Source organism: Nipponia nippon, unplaced genomic scaffold (genome assembly GCF_047370975.1).
Source record: "Nipponia nippon isolate SJK-2023a ecotype South Korea unplaced genomic scaffold, ASM4737097v1 scaffold_3, whole genome shotgun sequence".
Classification (NCBI taxonomy): Eukaryota; Metazoa; Chordata; class Aves; order Pelecaniformes; family Threskiornithidae; genus Nipponia; species Nipponia nippon.
The window spans coordinates 90,715,388-90,737,824 of record NW_028262347.1 but is presented as its reverse complement, the minus strand read 5'-3'; the positions used below and the strand labels follow the sequence as shown (position 1 = coordinate 90,737,824).

Below are 22,437 nucleotides of genomic sequence, written 5' to 3'. Positions count from 1 at the left end.
TATATCAATTCCCCATAATAAATGCATAACATTTTAATAATCTTTCTTTTAAAACTGGAATTGTGATGAGCATTTTTAATAAAACAATATATCAACAATCAAGCATCATTTTTGGTAAGCTGAACTGTTTAGAATTACGGATTTTTTTCTGTTGCTGGTGTCTAGGATGAGTAGAAAAGAAAACGTAGTCTCTATGTTTTCCAAGTGATGTGGTAGGTTTTAGCTACTCAAGGTTTTAACCAGTAGCTCAGTTTTACAAAATGAAACTCTATATAGTAACAGGGTTCCTCTGTGTACTGCTTAAAATATTTTGAAATTATTCCACCTATATTTGTATCTCAGTTTTATTTACAGCTACGTTTCACTTGCCTCTTAATTACTTTTCCCTCAACAGTTTACTTCTGTGCATTCAATAACAAGTTTAGAAGTCTTAGCTTTCTGAGGATTTGTAGTTACAGGCCATCCTTAAGGATTTCTACATTGTTGCGCTGTGTTTATTAAATCGAACACTTCAAAGAAGTCAGGAATATTTTACTATTAAATCACAGGCATTTGCCGAGTTTGCCTTTGGAGTTGCAGAACTTTTACATTGTTACCGGCTAATGGGTTTCCCAGTGACTGTAATCTTCAAGTTCTGATCAAAACATAAAGACAATAGCAATAACTAGTAAATTTAAAAGGCTAAAGTCTAAACCGGCTGACAAGAGTAATATAATGCCACTACAGTGCCTCTTGGATGAATCAGCAAAACCCACATAAGCATCTATAGGGGACGTTTCCTGAGTGAGGAGAAGGCACTCGGTGCCCATAGGTGCTGTCGGAGCGGTGGATTCCCTGTCCAATGAGGTGGAATGCTCCGCGGGCACATGGTTTACGCCGCTCAAAATAACTTGGGACCTGCAAACTGACAAATGCTATTGCTCCGGTGGTGACAGGTTGTCCAGCTTCTTACAGCCATCCTCACAATAACGAAGGTTAACTTCCTTCACTGTATGGACTCCTAGCTGTTTCTGTTCCTGAGGACTCGAAGAACTCCCTTGCTTCCTTAACTTTAATCTCGCACTTCTGGATAATTGTCATCGCTACTAACTGCCAGGGTTGGGCAGCAACCTCTGGAGGAATTAAAAAAGGTAATCCCTCAACTTTAGATCGGTCTACATTTTGATTTTGCAGCACAGGTGCAGAAGGGTTTGATAAGCATGTATATATGAATGCTAATTATTGCTGATAAGACATATACAGGGAACAAATAATTTTTAAACTGACTGACTTAAATTATGCTGAGGCATGTGTATTGCGGTGAAAGAGAAACAATGTTCTGCAGCATTATAAAGGGCTTGAATAGCATTGGTGGGCTTCTCAAAATCCCTCGGAGCCAGTCTGACTCCTCCAAAGAGTCAACAGAAGATTGTAATGACCTGACAAGTTCCTTGCCGGGACTGTGTTCTTCTTCTTCTTCCCGCTTATTTTCCCTCCACATTCTGAAATATTTACATTCTGGTATTCACCCTTAAACCGAGATGCCATAATTTGGGTTTCCTTCTTAAGCAAAATCAAACCTAATTTAACGTGAGCCCATAGTTAAATGCTTTCTATTTATTTATTTATTTATTTTGTCGTGTAAAATGACCCCACTGGCTATATTTAGTGCTGGGAGATCTGCTCTCTGGATTAATGTACACAACAGCTGCAGAAACAGTCCTGCTAGAAGGGCATAGCTCTCCCCCTTGAGCTCTCACTATCTCCCTTGCTCTCTTTCTCTCAGAAAAGTATTTGACTGTCAGTAGCAAATGTTTGGCCCAATATATTGCAACATTAAGCAGTAATCAGAAGCCCATCTTAAGTTTTACAAAATAATACGTCAACAATTGACAAGAGAACAGAGTAGCTCTTGAGTTTACGTCAATAGAACATTCTACAAATCATGCTAAAGACACTGATTACTTTATCAGCAGTTTTGTTTTGGTCGTGAGGTTTACATTTGTGAAGAAGCTCTAGAGTTTAAGAGTGGAAACAAAATCAGCAAATGTTAATGGAACAATTTCATAAACTTCAACACTGCTCTGCTCCCTCTCCTACACCTCCTGCAGGTTCCTAAGGTCAGGATATTTCTTCCTGCCTTTCTTTTTTCTTTCAGAAAGGGCTAATGAAATTCAACAGCAATAGGAGGTGTGTTAGTTCCTGTAGCTGAGCAGAATGATATTTACATATCAAAAATCATTTATAGTCAATTCAGGAGTGAGTTAGCTAGGTTTTCTATGTGACAGACTATCAAAGACAAAGGAGAACTGTGTGCTCTGTGCTGGTTTGCTATTCCTCTGCATTCTTTAGAGATTTTACAGCAGGTCTTGCTGTGGTACTGATGGAATGTTCCTTAACAACAGCTGCTAAGAATTAGCAGTCTAGGTATATTTGCACATAAATACAACATTAAGATGGTTTGTTAAAAATTTCCACAATACCAGAACAGCAATTGGACAATGCAATTTAAATCACTAGCAAAAAAAAAAAAAAAATCTTTTTACTTTTCTGTTTAAAACTGAACTGGTTTAGTACTTGTTTTCAGAAACAGTAATATTCTGCAGGGACAGGCAAGTTAATTCTGCCTAATATAAATCTCATTTAAACATCATAGTTTGAAAATATGATTCAAATGTGAAGGTTTTTATGTTACAATGTTCTTAGCGAGGGCTGATGAAAAAGCATAAAAAAGAGCAGGGCTTTCATATAAACTCTTTCTCATATGGGCAATCCTTGAAGGAAACTGGACTGCATACATTACTTGATTCAATAAAAACTTGTTCTACATTACGAGCACTTGAAGTGCTACACTCAGAGCTTGCCCTGACATCTGAAGCCCAGCCTTCACAGGTCAATGGGAGAGGAGGATGGAGAAGCACCCCAGGCAGGCCTCAAAAACAGCCGTCACGTGATTCTTTTTCTGACCTTCTAATTTAAACATCAGATTAAATTTATTTCAGTTTCAATTTGACTTAATATGGAGTTTCTTCAAGATATTGTTTACCTTGTAGTTCAAGGAGATTCACTGAAGAGGCAAAGAGAACTTGAGACATGGGTAAGAAAGGGTCTCAGTTCTCATTTTGAGAACTACTAAGAGACAATATTAATTATGAAAAAATAAAGACTTTTTGTGATCAGAGTAAAAAAAAAGTCTTGTCATTATATGATAATACAAAGGAAATGTTGAAAAGGTTGAATAGCTTTCAATGTGGTTTTTCCTTGAAGAAGAGTTGAGTATTTTATGCTGCTTAGGGTGCCCACTACTGTAACACTGAGGTCACAGGCCAGGGCACGACTCCAAGTGCACACAGGCCTCTTGAGTGTCTTCTGCAGAATGACTTAGAGAGAAGATTTATCCCATCCCATTTCTGAGATGATGAATTCCAACTTTTTTTATTTTGTGGGCTGTGTGATTATGCTGTCAGCAGGAAAGGGAAGAGACATTAGGGACTAAATACAGTGGTAGTGAAGAACGCATTTCACCTCTCGCATTTCTAGCACCAGAAGGACAAGTATCACTGTTTTCTTGCAAAATAGGTTCTCTTAAGGCTCATTAAAAGTTTCTTAAAGCAAAATAGGTGCTTTTAAGGCTTTAACATTTGTACACTTCAAGTCCCATTCAAATGCCTGTGGGTGAAATCGTGAATACCTCCAGACAGGAGGAAAAGAGCTGTGTTAGAGGAGACCAATATCACTGCAAAAAACAGTCTAGACAGATCATCTGCTACAGAAACCTTAAATATTTCCAGCTTCAAATCACTTGCTTGTAGTTTGATATTATTTGCCTAATGTTCATAAAATATGCACATGTTAAATTATATCTCTGTAAATTCAAATTATTTATTACTCCAGCATAATATTTTAAACTAAATATAGATTATATATAACTGTATATAGATAATTCAGTTCTATATTCCCCTTCTAATGAAAAGCCAGATAGCAACTTCAGTTTAAAAGGAATTTAGAATTAGTTTTACCTGTTAAGGCCCCAATCCACTATCACAAGTATTAAAAAGATGAGGCATTGTTCAACTGCCAAGCCATTAAAGATTTATTAAAAATAATGAAATTTACCCAAAATTCTAAATAGTGGATGTTCTATATTTACCTTCTTTTTCCTTCTTTCTTCCCTTTTCCTTCCCTTTCTTCCCTTCCTTTCTCTCTTTTCCCTTCCTTTTAGGAAATTGTACGTAGGTAACACTTTTCAAGGTTTAAGATTCAAGTTTGTAGAGGAAAACTTTGTATTTTACCTCAAAACTACTTAAAAAATTTAACTGTGTGGCATTTAGAAATAGATGGGCTGCGAGGTAGGAGTTAGTAATTCTGTTCACAGCTACTTCAAGTAAATCCTAGGCAGTTTAAAAATGAAGTTGCTCCAGATCTATACTGCAGTGTACCTAAGGGCAGAAGCTGGACTATTAGAGGTTTTATTTACAGAAGAGGGCCTGATTCTACTTATTTTTCTGAACAGAAGCAGTAGTAGCCATACATCAGTTGTAACAGCAATTAAAAAATCCCTTGAACAGCAGACATCTACATTAAAGCAAAGAGCAGCAGTATGTGAAGATACTTAAAACACCATCACCACCAGTCTTTTCACTATTTACAAAATCACGTAACAGCGAGCAAGAAATAGCTACCAGCCTCTTTTAGACTTTCAATCAAATGAGCGTTTTAAGGTCTAGAATTTATAAAATGGATTAGAGACAGAAGAAAATGCAAAATATGCTTAGAACATTAAAATATTATATTGAGAAATACACACAAAGAAGTAGGATGTTTCCTAAATGTGGACATAAACTTTAGCCTACTTGTTCTTAGAGGGACTTTGTTTCCATCAGAAGCTGTTACACTCCTGGGCTTGGAGGCTCTCTCCTTATTTTCCATTATTTAATTACATTACTTGGAAATGGGAGTTGAGTTATCTGCATTTCTTGATTCATTACAAGGAAAAGAATTCAACGACACAAAGAAAGGTAAACCACCTTCTTGTACATAGCTTTCTAAATGCAATTATTAAAAATATCTTACATTCACACTACCAAACACACACAAGACCTCTAGCCTTAGTCCCCTGCTCCAGCCTAACCTTTCCTATGCCTGGAGTCTCAAGATCTGTCTTGCAGCAGCTACAGCTTGTCAACAGGCAGTAACGGAAACGGTGACAATGGCAACGGCTAAGTGAGAATTCCTGCAAGGACGTAAGAATGTGATTGTGATCGTTAAAGGTCTGCAAGACAGATCACTTGTGTCATCTCCTAGCTTGTTTTTCATAGCTGTAATCATACACTTGAAACACCCATATAACTGTTAGTGTTCAACAGTGTATGGGTAAATGCAATTTATGTGCAATTAAATTAAATGGAAAAGGATATAGCCTCTAATACATGCTAAACTTTCCAGTTTCCAAACAGAGGTGCTGGGCGTACAGGTCCAGAGCCTTGCTGTGTAAAGGCCACAAAGGTGCCACTATGCAGAGGAAGAAGCAGCAGTTTGCTAGCTGTCCTGATACTGGGGTTTCACACAAAAGCAGTCTCAATTAAAGTAAGGGTAGCTTGAAAAGCCAGACAGGAACAACATGTACTGACTAGAATTACTCATTTTTAACTACAACTGAAGGTGAAAGAAGATGTTCACATGCTTTTTGCATTAAATCTACTATTTGCAGATAACCTCTTTATTATGATAAAGAGAAGGAGTGTTTGAAAAAAACTTCTTCAGGGCATCAAGCATTCAAAGCTGTCTCTCAGCAAATAAAACAGAGGATCTGCACTCAGATATATCCGGGATTCCCTTCAGTTTTGCTGAGATTTCACTACTGCTGTTTTCTTAGGAAAAGCTCAGATTCTTTCACTGATGACTCCGCAATGAGTCTAACAAGCCTCAAACAAGAGGAGGTGAAAGGGTTTGGTGTCACACTGCGCAGGCTTCCTTGGGTGCGATTTTCCTGCCTTCCATGTAAGGATTTTCAGGTCAAGTCACTGCCAAAACAAACTGTGGAAACTAATTCTACCTTTATGAATATTTTATCCTACAGATCACTTGGCTAATAAGAGAACATTGCCATAAATATAGGCTCTTGGAAACTCAGAAAGCTTGTGCAATTAGTTGGCTAGTGGAAACTGACTTAGCAGACTGAAGAAGTTCGTGCAGTCCGTTTTGTTCATGACATCCTCTGATCCCTCTCAAGACAAGAGGTGCCCAAGGTCACTGCTGTTAGTGTTCCAGGAAAGCAAAAAATGTTGCCCTCAATGCATTTGTTTGGTGATGTAGGTAATGAACCAGTCAAGAGTAGAGAACTGCTGACTGCTGGAGTCAGGCATCCCATTTTCAATCCTAAATAATACCAGTTTAGGGCTATTTTTTGTAACTTGCATTACAATTCCTCCCTTTAATACTGGTTCACTATAAAACAGATTTTTACAGTCTGCAAAATTATTGGTGCTTTCACTGACACCATAGATTGCTGTCTACTGTGCTTTTTCTAGTTTGTCCTTCTTACTGCTTACTCAACACAGTTATCTGCAAGGTTGTCTTCAGTTATCTGCTCATCAGAGACATCTGCAATTACTGTATACATTTTGCTAGCCCCATGATATGGCAGTGGTCTGCCACACACTGCCACTCAGTGCCAGCATTCTGTGCCACTGCGCTCTGGGGGACCGTGGGATGGTTTCTGTGCAGCCACAAAGACGTTTTTGTTCCAAAGTCCCAATCAGGAAAAATTAAAGGGAAGGCTCAAGGCATATCAAGGCCAATTCCACATCTCAGTCTAAACAATCCAGAAAGTCAGGGAAAGAGAAAGGCTGAATTCAAGATCAGATCTTAATTTTGGAGTTTAGATTCCAATTTTGGCTACAGAAAGGCTAAATTATTATTAATTATCATTAACCAACCCTGTATTAGCATAGTTGTTCCTCTGGTGGTATCTTTTTTGCTCACTAGAAAGATGGTTTAATAGATATTTTAGAAAATATATTGAATTCAGCCTTATTGCTATCTAGCTCAGAGACCTGGTCAGGCTGTATTCTTGGTCTCATTTGAACCAAAGCTGTCCTCCCCTGACTGTGAAATCTGAATGGCTCAGCCTACCCAGTGCTTCCCTCAATCAGTCCTCTGTAGTCCTTGTAGAGTATAACTCCTTGTAGAAAGAAAAAAAAAAAAAAAGAAAGAAACTGGACATCTCTCAAGGCATAATTAATAATTGTAAGGCATAATTAATAATTGTAACTGGATTGTCTGGTAGCCTCACAGCAACATCTGCTGAAACTCAACATTTTCCATTTAATTAGAAATATCACATAATTCAAAATATCTTAAAACTTCAGTAGCCAAGCACTGCCTCAAAGTGCTACATTTGACTAGTACCCAACTTCTTCCTTACTAAAAATAGAATAAAAAGTTATCTTCTACACAAGCTGAAAATAGAGAAGAGTTAGATATAATACTCTGACCCTGGGTGAGCTCTAAAGAAAAGTGACGGCTCTCTAAGGATCAAGAATTTGGCATCAGATTCATTCTCATCAATATCTTGCTTCCAAACACCAGAAGGAGCACTCTGCTCCCTTCTACCCCTTCTGTTCGGATGGGCAGAAGGAAGGAAGTTGTTCCAGCTCCTTTGCTGGGCGAGTGTTTGTTTTCTCCCATTCACACCTGCTCAACTGCCCTCAGAGGGGCAGAGACAGGGTTGAACCAGTGATTTGTCCCTTTGCTTCCTACATGTTCACTCAGGACTGTGACAGACAAGTGGGTTTTGCTCTTCCACGTACGGCTGTGCTGTCTAGACTGGTCATCTGAATGGAGGATGCTTTATACAACTGCAATACAGCTAGCCAAAATGAACCATCAGTACAAGAAAGTTTTGATTTGACTACTTTAATTTCCTCTATAATTTTTTATTTTCACCAGGTATAGGCACCCCTGCTTTTGTTACTTTGCAGTAATTTGCATGTAATTTTTCTCCTTTTGCTACCAGACAGTGGCTTCTTCATTATACTTTTTTGCAAATTATAGATTTTAAATTATAGAATTATAAAGTTATTTTGCCAATCTAAACACATCTTCTTTGAGAGCACCTCCTCATATTGGAGTAATACCCCTTAAGAGAATTAGCAGAAATTATTTCTTACATTAGCAGAATTATTTCTTTCATGTTTCAATGCATTGTTCGAAAGATGAACAGAATATATGCAAGACTCAGAACAAAGTCTCAAATAACCATACTGAACAAACACTTGCTTTACTGTAGTTACCTGCAGGAAAGCTGCACTGTGATTAACAACCTCTGTTGAAACAGACATAGCACTTAAATGAGAAAACCAAGCAACAGCTCTACAACAGAGGAAAATGAAACCCTGAATAGTCACAGGCAGATGATTTTCATATACCCTCTCGACAACATTACTGCAGGAGTTCTTTAACCTCATTTTACTTCGGCAGGTTTTGATCACACAGTATTATTTCCCTACTTGCATCTCCTCCTTAGAGTGTCCAGTGTTCTCTGAAGAACTGCATCATCTTTTTTAAGCTCTGATGACATTTACAGACATTGAGATGAAATGAAGATGTGCTATTCTGAAATGTTTCAGAAAGAGTGGTCAAGAAATACAGCAAACTAAATTCTGCAACCATGTAAAATATGTACCTCTCCAACCATGTAAAATACAGCCTTCCGCTGTAGCATCTAAAGCTACACAAAGATACGCATAGCTGGATGTTATAATTTAGCCATAGCCAGATGTAGAGAGGTTAGTGTGGAGCTGCATCCCTCCAGAGATATTCTGAGAGACTGTACCTTCTATGACATCCCACTAAAAGCACACCCTGCTCTCTTTTTGCAGGCTAAGCCAGCTGCACGGTGCAGAGAAAAGAGCTGGCTGTGGCTCTCCCTCTTCTCTTCTGTTTTTAAGTAGATACGAGGTGGCACATGGGGAGGAGGTCTAAAGCAAACCTGCCCTATGTTACAGCTATATTCCAGGTCTGCAGTTCATTCACGTGCAAGGTTTGTCTTCCAGGCTGTAAACTCCTTATGTTAGAATGTATTTAAACTCTTCGGAGTTGAAACTGTAGCTTCAGCTGTGACCTTTACAGCACATAGTATGCTATCAGCACATAAACAAGATAATATAACCCCTTAAACACGTTCAGCTTCAGTAAGGTTGCACAGCTGTTTAAGAAGTAAAAGCTGAGCAAGCAAAAGTAGTATCCATAGAGCAGGAACTCTAAGCCTCACGGAGACCTCTTTGTTCTCTGAAGAGGTTAAATTACATACTCTGTCCAGTCATGAAACAGCTTACAACATTATCTCATGTGGGCTTCCCAAATCAATGTTCTCTTACGTGCCACAGCTTCACTGAACCACTGTGCCAGATAATCTAACGCCAAGTGTTCAATTAGTATTGCAGACCCTGGCTCAGCTGCAGGGACTAGATTGGGTGCTTAGAAGCATATAATTGATATGGTATTTTATTATCATTTTTCATACAGGCACAAACTTACTAATGTTTTGGTTGTGTGCCTTTGTTGTCCTACTGATTTTGCTTGTTTCATGTTACCAAAATAAAACAATAAAATCAATAAACCTAAACCCACAGATATTTACGTAAGAAAAAGAACTTCAATATAACAATTGTGCCTCAGGCAGAGGGAGTAAGGTCTCAAAATGCACATCAGAATATGATAGCTTTACGTTCATCCATTGAAGAAGAATATATACAGTTTAAACTGAAGCTTTCCTTTCTGTAAATAAGGAAATGCAACTCACATTCCAGGAAGAAATAGTGTCTGAGATATTACCACATCATTTGCTTTTTACCATCCTTTTTCCAGGGACAACTGTCCCACTAGCAGAGCAGAAAGCCTTTCACAGCGTAGATACCTTTTTTACTTTTCTCCTCTCTCTCTGGCAACTGAAGCAGTTACATAAGGCTAGGAATGGAAATGGCTGAGGCAAGGGCGTGCGCGTTCCCTCCTCTTGATGCCACGACAGGAACAGAACCTTCTGCAGTGCGACAAATCAGACACCTTGGGTAGGAATATTTTGCAACCACCACAGCAAGACCTGTCAGGCCATAAATGAAGTAGGAGAGAGGTACCGTGCACTGCGTATTCCGAGACAGATCCAGTAACTAGTCACGCACCTGTTTCAATATCTGTGAGGTATCAGCTCGCTGAAAGGTTGTGAAGAGTATTTGTCTTATTTGTCTTCATATTTAAGTCACATTAAGATGAGTGTGTTAACAGGATGTCTGAATCCCTCTACATTCATCACAGCTCTTGTGTAAATAAAAGGGACAATATTAGGCAGATGTACTTACTTAAGAACAAAAAGAGATACTTTAGCTTTGCTTATCAGGCATGCAGGTTAAATATGGGCTTTCTGATACTGTCTTCTCATCTGTGGTACATTTTTTCAGAATCAGGATGACATAAGATAATGATTTTGAAAGGCCTGTTGTACAAATGATGTTCATATCGAATAATGACATAATTCTCTACTTTAAATAGTTTATTAGAAATAATATTTAATTTAAGAAGGCATAGTACATTTAGCACCATTATTGTTTCCTATAATGTAATATCTTTAAGAATTTTAAATGAAAAATTGTCATTATAGAATATTTTTGGTTTTTTCTCCCCTTCTCCTTCCTCCTCTCATCCCTCAAATGCTTTTTGAGGGTTCATCTACTTACTACTTCAGTGTCTTCCAAGCTAAATTTACTTAATTTAAAAATACTGTTATTCCCTCACAACTTTCAGTCCTTGAAATATCCAGCATTTTATCTACCTGATGAGGTTGTTTCTTAGCTAAGGAACACACATCAGCAATGACAAAGATTTGACATTGAAACTCAGTTAATAGCTCTGTAGTTGAAGTTTTGCCTGGAACAAAGTATAAATTACCACACTTGCCGTTGCTTTAGCTATGCAAGGCTACCAACAGTAGAAAGTGATAAAAGGTGGATTTTACTGGGTAAAGGCAATAGTATCTGGCAGTATGTACAGAAGCAGGCCTTTAAAACAAGGCTAGACTTACAAGTTAATATTCAGCACACAGATGCACTTTGAAAATGTGTTCTGCTTTTCAGCAGCCTGTAATTGTGTACAATCAAAAAATTTGCTATTGATAAGGTGTGGTCCTATTTGTCCTTTTTGTTGGCAGCATGCAAGACGACAGTTTAGAATCCTCAACTTCAATATCTCAGCTTCTGAGAGAAAGTTATTTAGCTGAAACTAAACATCAAGGGAAGAGTGAAAGAAGCAGATCAGAACCAGCTTCTCATAATTTCCATTATGGCAATGCTTCTGGTGATTCAGATGAGGTGGCTGCCCAAGATGACCTTCCAGATCTCTCTGCCTTTTTGAGCCAAGAAGAGTTAGATGAAAGCGTAAACCTGGCAAGACAAGCTATTGGTCAGAATCCACTGGAAACTAAACAGGATGACCTTCAGGCACGTTCACAGCATCCCCCAGATCAGCTGAAAAACACAGGAAAACACAAACAAATGGCCCAGTCTTCAGCTTTGAAAACATCAGACAATGGCCTGCACTCAAACTTTTGTCAGGACCGTGTCAGAAATACAAAGGGCTCCAAAGGGAGCTCTCAAGACCTAAAGAAGCAACACCTTCCTTCTGAATCAGAATCAAAAAAGGAATTCCTAAACAAGGCAGCAGATTTTATTGAGGAGCTCTCATCACTTTTCAAAGCTCACAATTCTGAAAGAATAAGACCCCGAACATGCAAAAACTACAGGAGCAAAATCGATTCGAAGAATAAGTCTGCGCAAAAAGGTAGCTCTAGCCTATCTAGCACATCAGAAAGCAGAGAAAGGCTTTCCATTCCAGTACCTCAAGACCTGGAAAACAAAGCAGAGAAAACATTTGAACAAACAGATGATCAACAGACGGCAAACTTGGAATCTATCAGTCAATTAACAAGTGCAGAGCTAAAACCAGAGTCAGAATCTGCATCTGTATATTCTGATGAGCCTATTGGACAACCACCACGCTTTACTCAAAAACTGAAGAGCAGGGAAGTTCCTGAAGGAACCAAAGTGCAATTGGACTGCATTGTGGTAGGAATCCCAGCACCTGAAGTCAGGTAAACATATTCTGCACATGCCATTTTGTATTTCTCTAACAGTAGGTGTATGCCTTACTCTTTCCAGATATTTTGATGCGTATGTTTCAGTAATCTGTAGCAGAAGTCCCTTAATCTTGGTTATTAAAATTCATTAAGAATAAAAATTGCTTTCTTTAAGTCATATCAAAGGTTGCTTATATTTTAAGATAACATATTTTGGGACACATTATTTTCTTTGAATTTTAGAGAACTGTTTTTAAATACTGAAATGCCATAATTAAAAGAAAGTGCTAACTCCTTAGCAAGAGAAATGTTAGTTATCTTTATGGAAATGAAGACTGATTGTGTAAACCAGCTAAAAACACCAATGGCTGTGAGATCCCAGGCTGATGTCTGAAGGTATTTGAGATGAGTGAACATATAGGTTCCTATAAACCAAAACCATCTATGCATGAACACCAATGGCCATGAGACCTCAGGCCAATGTTTGAAGGTATTTGAGATGAGTAAACATAGGTTCCTATAAACCAAAAACATCCATACATGAACAGAGGAAAGGAGTTAATTTAAGTTATTATACAAATAACCAGGAACAGCTCAGTTCTAATTCAGATTCTGACAACGATTCTGCTGTGACCTTAGAAAAAACACTTCCATTTTATCAGTATAAGACACCCTTATTAATTGATACTTATTCATGTTCTGTGACTAGCGTGCTAATTCTGATGCTTCGGTTTTCACCTATGGATATCTATGAGGATTTTGAAACTTAAATAAGTAACATTTGCAAAGATCACTGGAGATGAAAGGAAATGTGGAAAACCTACACTTTATTTTTCAAGTACATCAGTGGAATGAGAAACAGATTACTGTAACTTTTAAATTCATCTTGAAAATTCTTAGATCTCATCAGCATTTCTAAATCTAAATTTGTTCATCTAGAGCTCATTCGCCAAATTTACTTCTCAGTTACAGTGGTGGTATTATATTTCCTTTGCTGGGACTCTAGCAATCCAATAGAAAGGAAAAGCCTATCCATCTTTTAGAGATGTACTATACATATTTGCATCCTAATATCTGCAGTATCATAAATAGATACCCTTAGTCTAGATGGTTGCCTATCCTTTTATAGGCATTTTAGAAATCTGTGTTGCTTTTCTAAATATTGAAAAGAACTGTCTGCATCTTCAGCATCTAATTAAAGGACTTTGAGCCTCACAGATGGTCCACTTTTTCCAATTGTCAGCTCATTGTCTACCTCAGACAATGCTGGGTACAGCACTACTACCACTTCTACTGCAGTCAACAGCTTTTATCATCTTTCTCACTAAACTAATAGGCACTCTCATCAAATGAAAGCTATCTCAACGTCCAAAGACAGAAGCTCCAAAGATTTCTGTGGTAAAGAATCTTTGTCTTCCACTCCCTTGGATTTCTGGCACACCGGCTGCTAATTTTTCAGAAGGAAGAAACTTTTATGACACAATATTAAGTACATAGGAACAAGGATCTACAAATGAATCCTCTTGTTTTGGCCTGTCTGCAGTTATGGACAACCTTGTCAGGAAGACAAGAAGTTACCCAGTTCATAGGATCCCTGCGCTGTGACTGCCAGACCATTTTGCCCCACTAGTGCCTTTAGTAGTAACATGTAGGTTCTCAGTCCTGATCCGTTGATCATTGTCCTGATCCATTGTGCCACGCAAGGTCTCTCGTACATGACAGGAATGTGAACTTCCAAAGGACTAAATGGTTTGTTTATAGAAGAGGAATCTGTTCTAAAGCTGGGGGAAATACCTTGTTTGGGAAGAATATGCTTTCTACTATGCTTCATGTCTAAACTCACTGCTTTAATTAACAATTTTGAGGCATTCCCTTGATGGGGTTTATGCCATTATAAACGGTGTATTGTGTTCAGCCCTTAAATTCAGAGAGGAGTCTGATCAAAAGAGAAAACAGCAATTTGGGTTTTTTGACAGAAAACAGACAGGAACTATCATCATCCCCTAGATATTAGCACCGCTCTCTGAAGACTTCCTTATAAAAGACTTTGAGACTTATTTCTCCAGGCACTTGCCTTGATAAATCTTTCTGATATTAAAAATGTCAGCAGGATCCCTCGACATGAGAAATATTTTTTTCTGCTCTCATCATTCATAGTTTATAATACAAAGAAAAAAACTGAAACAGTATTCTCTTATGTATATAGACCTGTACACAAACTCAATCTGGCTTTCTTTGTATTCAGAAAAGGTGAACACTGAATTGCTTGTTTATAGACATATACTCTGGCGTACAATGTTAATTTTATGTATTTCTCCAGAAGGCCACAACACCATCCTTATAACAGCACATCGTGCCCATGCCATTGACACATACATAAAAGCGACAAGGTATTCATGCCATCTAAGTTTAGGCTTTTATAACTATCTGAATTAGAAGCTGACACTATAAAGTCACTGAAGCCTCGCAAGGGCAGATCGGAGAACCCAGGAACAATGACTCATCCCATGGAGTATCCAGGGATGGCCAGGATGCCTGTGCATCCAATTCAGGGACCGCTTGATTCCACAGAATTGGATGATGGGTAACTTAGGTCTATTTTTGTCCCAACAAAACTGAAGCTTTTCCATTGAAATTTCTATCTCAACATCTGATTTTGGTTACTGTAAATAATAAAATAAGGTACTTGTGTGAATGACAGTCAATACAGGAGCTGTTACACTTCTATAGAATAAGCATCCATCAGCCTTTTCCAATGATAATACAGTGCTCCTAACAGAAATGCACACTTGGTTTACTGATTCATGCTTGTAGCCAAATCAGAGTCTTACAGGAGCTAACACAGAAGTCCAGAACTCACACGCTGATGCTCCAAGGCCAAGGGAAGTAGGGACAGGGAGAAAGAAGTCCCATAGGGAAAATCAGTCCCAAGCAGTCAAGCTCAAGAAAAAGATCAGGCTCGGCTTTCAGTTTCACAATTTAAACCAACAAATAAAAGATAAATCACAAGGGGGTAAGTTTGAACTCTCTCTCCCCCTGTGTTTTTGTGTGTGTCTGTATGTACGTGCTGTATTAAGGAGAAAGCTGGGAATGTTAGCTGCTTGAGCAGAGTTTCCTGATCATATTTGTTTGTTAAGAAAACTTTTGTCCTGTTCATCCAAGATTCTTTCAACTCCACCAATGTGCAGGAGTAACACCAAGAAAGGGTGTAAAAAAATTCACTTGCCTGAGTGATAAATATTCATGTGCTTCCAGTGATCATGACCTTTTTAGTCACTGCTACAGCAAGAGGAAACCAGAAAATATAGTGTAATTTGGGGTATGTGTTCCATTAACCACAGGGACCATGAGAATGCAGGTTTTCTTGCTAAAAATAGTCCTCGTCTTTGATCTGGTGTGCAAAGCTTCCAAAATAGTGAAGGCAGCACCTTGTTGGCCATAGTTGTGGAACCGTGTCCAGAACTGGCGTAAGAACTGGCAATTGTCTTGCTTTGAGGGAAACAGTTTTCTGAGGTTTGTGGTGAGTTAGGTCAGTACCTGTGGAGCTGGGCAAGGAGAGAAGAATTCTAATAGATAAGCAAGACAGATACAAAAATCAGTAGTCCCAGGAAAGGACTAACTGGCAAGGTGGCAACTGATGAAAGAAAGCTTAATATGGACTGGCTTTAAGGCATGATTTCGTCTTCCTCCAACTTAGCTGAATGACCACGCTCAGTAAACAAGCATCCTTTGGACACACGTGTGCTAACGCATGCTTGCGTGTGACCTTTGACTTAAAATGGACTTCCTAACTACAGAAAGGAATCCCAAGTTACTTATAATATATACTTATAATATATACTTATAATATATACTTATAATATAAGTATATATTATATATATACTATAATATAATATATCCCAAGATACTTATAATATATACACTTACACTGTGTACCACAGTGGTACTGTGGGAACTCAGAGCATTGTGAAACAAGAACAAGATTCAACAAGCTCTGTAACGTAGTTTCTCAGTCAACACTAAGAGCAATCAGATGGTTAAACTGATGTAATGGGGATTATAAGAGAGAAATTAGAGACAGGAGATTTAGAAAGAAGCTGATCACAGGAATGGAAAGGACTGGAAAATATGATGGATAGATACCACGTTTGAAAGCAAGACAGTACAAAACAAAATTGATGATGTAAAAGGTGTAAATGACGTTCACGATGGATCAGGGTCAAAATATCATTGGCAATGATAAAGCAGTATACTTTACAGGCTTGGTAGGTAACTGTCTGGCGTATATGAGGGCTCATTGAGGGACACAAAAGGGGATGGTGGAGCAAGAGAAGAAACTGGGAACTGATCTGAAGTATCAATATATGGAAAGCTAAATCCTGCTTGGCTGAATACAGATAGACCTGTTCAACCGCTTTTTAAGATAACTCAGCCTTACTGTGACAAGCCCACATGTTAGAGGAAGCTCGTTAAGCCTACCTATCTAGAAAGAAGTTTCAATGAAACGTTACCCATTTTTCACTTATCGTCAGCTGAATGCAGTGACATAGAAGAGACGAACAAAGATTGATACTCTAGTATATGGGCCTCTAGCTAGCTCAAACATTAGCTCAGAATTAAAGAGCACTGCTACAATTATTGATTGATTACTTTACTCTGACTATACTGCAGGTTAGAAATAAGCATTTAAGAGAAGTGTGTAGCGTATTTCCAAAGCGTTAAAGGTTTTGATGACCTCCTTCTCATGCTTCCTTCTACAGCTCTGTTTCTGTATGAGTAATGATAGGTGTGACACTCACTCCTCTCCGTGAAGAGAGCACTCTTTATTCCCTCAGGTTCAGAGGTGCCTACATTTTTCCAAACTGTTTGGCACATCACTCCTAGGTTAATTTTACTTATGAATCACATTGCATGGTTTGGCATACACAGCTATCCTGGAAGTGTCATGAGGATTTGATGTTCTAAAAACAGGCTGTATGTCATAAGGTTTCCATGAAAACATTCTTTAACATAGGCATACAAAGCTTAAAAAGTGCATTTTAGTGCTGCTTTGTTTAAGGAGACTAGATCTGCAACTAATCACAGATTTTTAGAGACTGAAGTCACTTAAGATTGATTAAGATTTTTTTTTTCCCCCTGGCTGCCAAATGAAAACATTTATCTGCTTTAGTGCTCAAAGCCTGGAGAGCCAAACTTCTCTTACATGCAACTCCAATCAAGTCAATGGATTAAGACCTAGGATGAATTTGGCACAGCGAATGACACTGCTTGTGCTTAATGTGAACCTGCCTTGTATGATGAAGCTATCATTAAAATTCATGGCAGGAATGAAATGTCAGTGACAGAGACTATTGCCACTTCAGTCATGCCACGTATCTCAATGTCAGAACTCCCCTTGGAACTGACATTTCATTGCTACCACGTACAACGTTTTGATGGTAAGAATAAAATAAAATGTTAATAAGCAAGGAGTAGAGGTGGCCATACCAAAGATTTACGTAAGGCTTAATTTCACAAGAGAGAATTGTCTTTCATTCATAAGCATTGCACAGAGATAACATTCACATAGCACTCTCTTTTTCTTGGCTTAATCTCAAAATAACTTTAACATTACGGTGAAAATAGCGACTAAAGAACATGCTGCATAGGAGAACTAAACACAGGTTGGAAACAGAAATTTATTCCTGAAGTTTTAAATCACTTATGTTGCAAATTTTGGACTAGTCAAAGGAAAAAATAACTGCAAAGAAAAGAATTAACTCAATCCTGCTTCATTCTCTGTTTGAGTCTACTAAAGGGACATACTATTCACATACTACTAAAATAACTGGAGAAATAGCTTACATGGTGTATTTAATTTTGCTTATAGGCAATTAGAATTGTGCCTCACAAAGGCATGCAATACAGACTTACCTCTACACAAACACAACAGGTTAATTGAAAAAGTTGATCAGTAGGAACACAAAGAGTTCTTATATCTTACTGGTGATTATATCGCAGCATTTTGTGTAACGTGTTTTCCTTTGTGTGTCACATAAAGCAGTGAGGAGCCACATTTGAGTGGACACAAAAATATCACTGTGCTACTTAAGTTATGTTAATGTTCTGAAAAGATGCTGCTGAAAATGAGATCAAATTCTAGAACATGGGTATTCTCTTTAATGGTTTTTCATATTTGCTAAAGCTAACATGCTAAACAAGGCTACATTATAAGGAAGTGGCATGAGGTAGGTATATAAAAAGACATGAGTAAGTACCATGACTCAGCTCCCAAAGTACCCAGTTGCCTACATGAATTACACACCTAGAAGGTGACTTGTACGTTCATATACCTAATTTGTGCTTGTAGTCATACAACCGTTACAACCATACATGAACCTCAGGTCTTCTCTCCTGAAAATGTGACCGTTGTCAATTATCACTAATTGCAAATCTTGAAAACAACAAAAGAATAAACAATATTGTACATAGAATAACAAAAATTCCCCCTTCAGGATCACAGGAATCCTATATAATTAATATCCAGAACACTGTTTACACTGTATCGTGAAGCACCTTAAACAACTTCCATTGAGGTTTGAAAAGTAGCATGAATGGCTGCTGAAAGCTACCCTAGAGTAAAGTGTTGTCCGAGGCAGATTGTTCACTGACATAAAGTACCTTGGAGCATCTCATTTTGCCCACCAGCTTGGTAGAAAACCTAGCAAATGAACTATGTTCAACTTCAGAGGGAAAGAGGAATACTCCCTTATCATTGTGGCTCACATTGAGTTCAGGCAAACACCTGTGGCAATTTAAGATGCAGCTGTAGCCTCCTGACTGTCCAATCCCTTCTTTTATGGTTATTAACATTCACCAGAAGTGATATATAGGAGAATTTGTATGGTTCAGTTATCCTAGATCCACGTCTGGTGTCCTGGTGCAAACCCCTTTTCATTAGACCAGAACTGGGGCATCTGGGCCTGGGAACACATTTGAACTCGCCATCCTTGCTTCAGAGTGATAAACCCCCAGCAAAGAAGTCGGCATTGGGATTTTAACATTTTAAAGTACTGCTGCCAAATCTGCAAGAGTTTGTCTATCAGAGCCCTAAGGCTCAAATGGAAGAGAAATAAGTTTGAAGTTCTCTGCATAAAGCAGTGCCAGTTTCTCATTGGTAAAACTGCAAGAATTATGTGGATGTATTTTAGTGAAGCAAAGCTGGATTTCAGCTGTGAAATGTCAGGGAAGAGAGCTGGGACATTTTATACCCTACTGGCATCCTCTTTTAACATGACGATATTTACTACATGACTGTCCGTTGCAATCGGAAATGTTGAATTCATAAAAGTAATTTTCTTAGACCTGTTTTCAATTCTTGTTACAATGGAGGCTTATAAACGAGGATAAGCACGCAGATGTAGACACGAACCGAGACTTTTAAGTTCTAGCTCTCTAGCTACAAAGGTTTGCCTTTCTAAAAGGGGAAAATGTGTTAAGCAGTATGATTCATTCTACAGTGCAGGAACTTCCCTCTGTAACAGGCAGACCTGTACGCTTTCCAAGCTGTACATTCAAGTCAGTTGACTGTACAGCTACAGATTACACTAATATGCAACTTGAATTGGACTGGGGAATACCCTGTCTACTTTAAGAAAGCCATGTTGGACGGCTAGGACTGATGGTGCACAAATAGTGCATGGTTTACTTCTTAGCTATGTAATCAGCATTTAAGTTCCAAATCTGTACTCCTTCATACCTCATAGTCCCTTTGAGGCTCCTTTTTCAATTCTACATTATACTTCTATTAAATTCTTGGTTTCCATTGGTATGGACTGTCTTATAGGTTTTTTTTTTTCCAATATATTAATTTGGGGGTTTTTTAATGCTCAATTTGTAGCACAAACCTGTAAAAAGTTGTGCTTCCAAGAGATGAATAGAATCGAATGGTTAAACAAATTTATTGATTAATGTTTTTCTAAATTATCTGAGATGGTAATGTATCAAAGTACCTTATAGTACGAGCCAGGAAATATGAATTATTACAATTTATTACTCAAAACCCTATCCTTATCCTTTCCACAACTAATCTTATGCTGTAATATATAACAGTAAATACATTTGCCATTGCTTTGATAGCATTTGCATGCACTCAAAAGCCAGCAGGTACTTTTACCCAGTTACCATATAAAGATGGATGAAGCAATTATTCATTTTAAAAAATCAATTGAATAAAAAATGTTATCAGTATGACAGCCCACACATGCACAAGATGCATTAATCAACCATACCTAGTTAAGAAAGCAGCAGTAAACAGAAAATACAAATATTTCTGTGGAGTTTTATATCTATCTATATTTATGAGAAAGTTATGGTGAAGATGAATGCACCTTAGTTTGGCTTTTCAAATTTAGCTAGTCATCTAAAAAATACAGGTATTATCCCAAACATTTAACTCTGGATCCTATGCATAGTACTACACCTTCTCTATAAAACCTAGATTGTCGTATTAAATTTGAATCTGGTTCTGCAAACCCACCTGCTTTTTCTCTTTCTGTTCTGTCTTTTCCATATTAACAAGCAGTAGCAATCAGGCCTGCTCTGCACTCCTACTAGCTCTCAGGTTGAGCTCATGGTTACGGTGATTAACACATCCTATGCAGCTGTCTTTTCAGGTGCTGATTTTACTTTGCTTGGATTCCTGCATTTTCTACTGAAACAACTCTTCTGAACACTGAAGGACTTAGAAATGCCTTAGATGAGAGTGTGAAGTCTCTAAAGGGCCCAGTATATTCTTGGATATGTAGCTGGGTTTAAAAGAGAAATACAGCACTATGATGCAGAAAAGAATTCAAGGTCCAGCTGTCTCACTGGCTATGTCCCTGTAAGGACGTGCCTGTATATTGTAATAGAGCATTTCTCTTTCCCTGTGATGCACTTATGCCATCTTTTATAAAAAGCAGATCGTCTTAAATGTATGACAAAACAAAGTGTAACATTATAGTAAACTTCAGTCACATTCTGAATCAACATGAACTTTGGAATCACAAGTTTGAGAGAAATTTGTTTACTTAGATCGTTTTTGGGTTTTTTTTTTTGCTACAGCTTAAGTCACAACACAGATCTGAATGTACTTGAAGAGAAATTCAGAGCTGGATTGATAGCGTTCCAAATTCAGAGCTCTTCTACTCTACTACTGAAATCTGTATGTCAAGAAAAATAAGTGCTAGAATCACTTACATAAACTAGTTTGTTAGTATGTTTAAATACTGCAAAGAAAGGAGCTCTATTATTTGCTGTAATTGAAGATTATGAAAATCATAAATATTTAATTCCTATGACTGTTGATTCAACATTTAGCTGCAGTACTCTGTCAGAATCTTCAGGCTAAAACCCACCCATTTTATCATCAGAAAGACTTCCAACATTGTCATTCTAGTTGTTAAGTTGTTTGCGCTGATAAACAATATTTTTTGCCTTGCAGGTGGTACTGTGAAGGGAAGGAGCTCGAAAACTCACCAGACATTCAAATTATCCAGACAGGTGATCAGCACTCATTGGTTATTGTTGAAGCTTTTGAGGAGGATACAGGACGTTACTCGTGCTTTGCTTCAAACATCTATGGAACAGACTCCACTTCTGCAGAGATTTACATAGAAGGTAATGTTAGAATTGTTGCGGAAATTGGTTCTTTAAGTTGGTCATACAGGATTAAGATACAATTATGTATTTTGTATGTTAACTGTGTAACAGATTTGTCACAAAAAAATACATAGCAGGGAGTCAACACTTTTCATCATTATTAACATATTTATTATTTCTCTGTAAAACACCCTTCAGACAAGTGACTGCCCTTTATATATAATTTTATTTTGTTGCTTCCCAGAGATTTTATGTATCTCACTGCAAGACTGAAGTCTAGAAATATTCAGATTCTGATGCCACCTTATATTTTTTGTCCATAGTTACTCTACAGAAATACAAGAACCTAAATTTTGTGTCTAATTCTCATTAATCCCTTTTCCCTACAGTCATTATTACAAATTGAATACAGGATAGCTTCATCCTAACCCGTTACTGGGACCTTGTAACCAAAATAAATATGCCAGCAATCTGATATTTTACTTGCACAATAGAAGCTGTAAACAGAATATATATCTGCAGATTTAGGTCTCTCTTCTTTCTCCTTATGCTTTTTAATATATCCTACTTGGCTTAAGAGAGGTCTGTTTATTATATTTCTTTTTAACATTTTTTGGGGGGTAAGGTTTTAGATTGCATCCATCATTGTGCTAGCAGGATTACAAATTTAAAATAAAGACATGGAATCTTTTTTTTTCTTTTGTCTTTT

The 22,437-nt window shown here is 37.8% G+C and overlaps 1 protein-coding gene across 1 annotated transcript in view; it reads left to right on the top strand.

The window, feature by feature from the left end:
* Positions 1-950: 950 nt before the first annotated feature.
* The window catches only part of MYPN (myopalladin), a 62,520-nt gene continuing 41,033 nt past the window's right edge, over positions 951-22,437 (top strand). The window contains exons 1-3 of the mRNA XM_087765748.1: positions 951-1,130; positions 11,183-12,121; positions 21,571-21,746. Of these exons, the coding sequence (XP_087621874.1) occupies positions 11,184-12,121; positions 21,571-21,746 (1,114 nt within the window). The 5' untranslated portion in view covers positions 951-1,130; position 11,183. The remainder of the gene's footprint in view (positions 1,131-11,182; positions 12,122-21,570; positions 21,747-22,437) is intronic.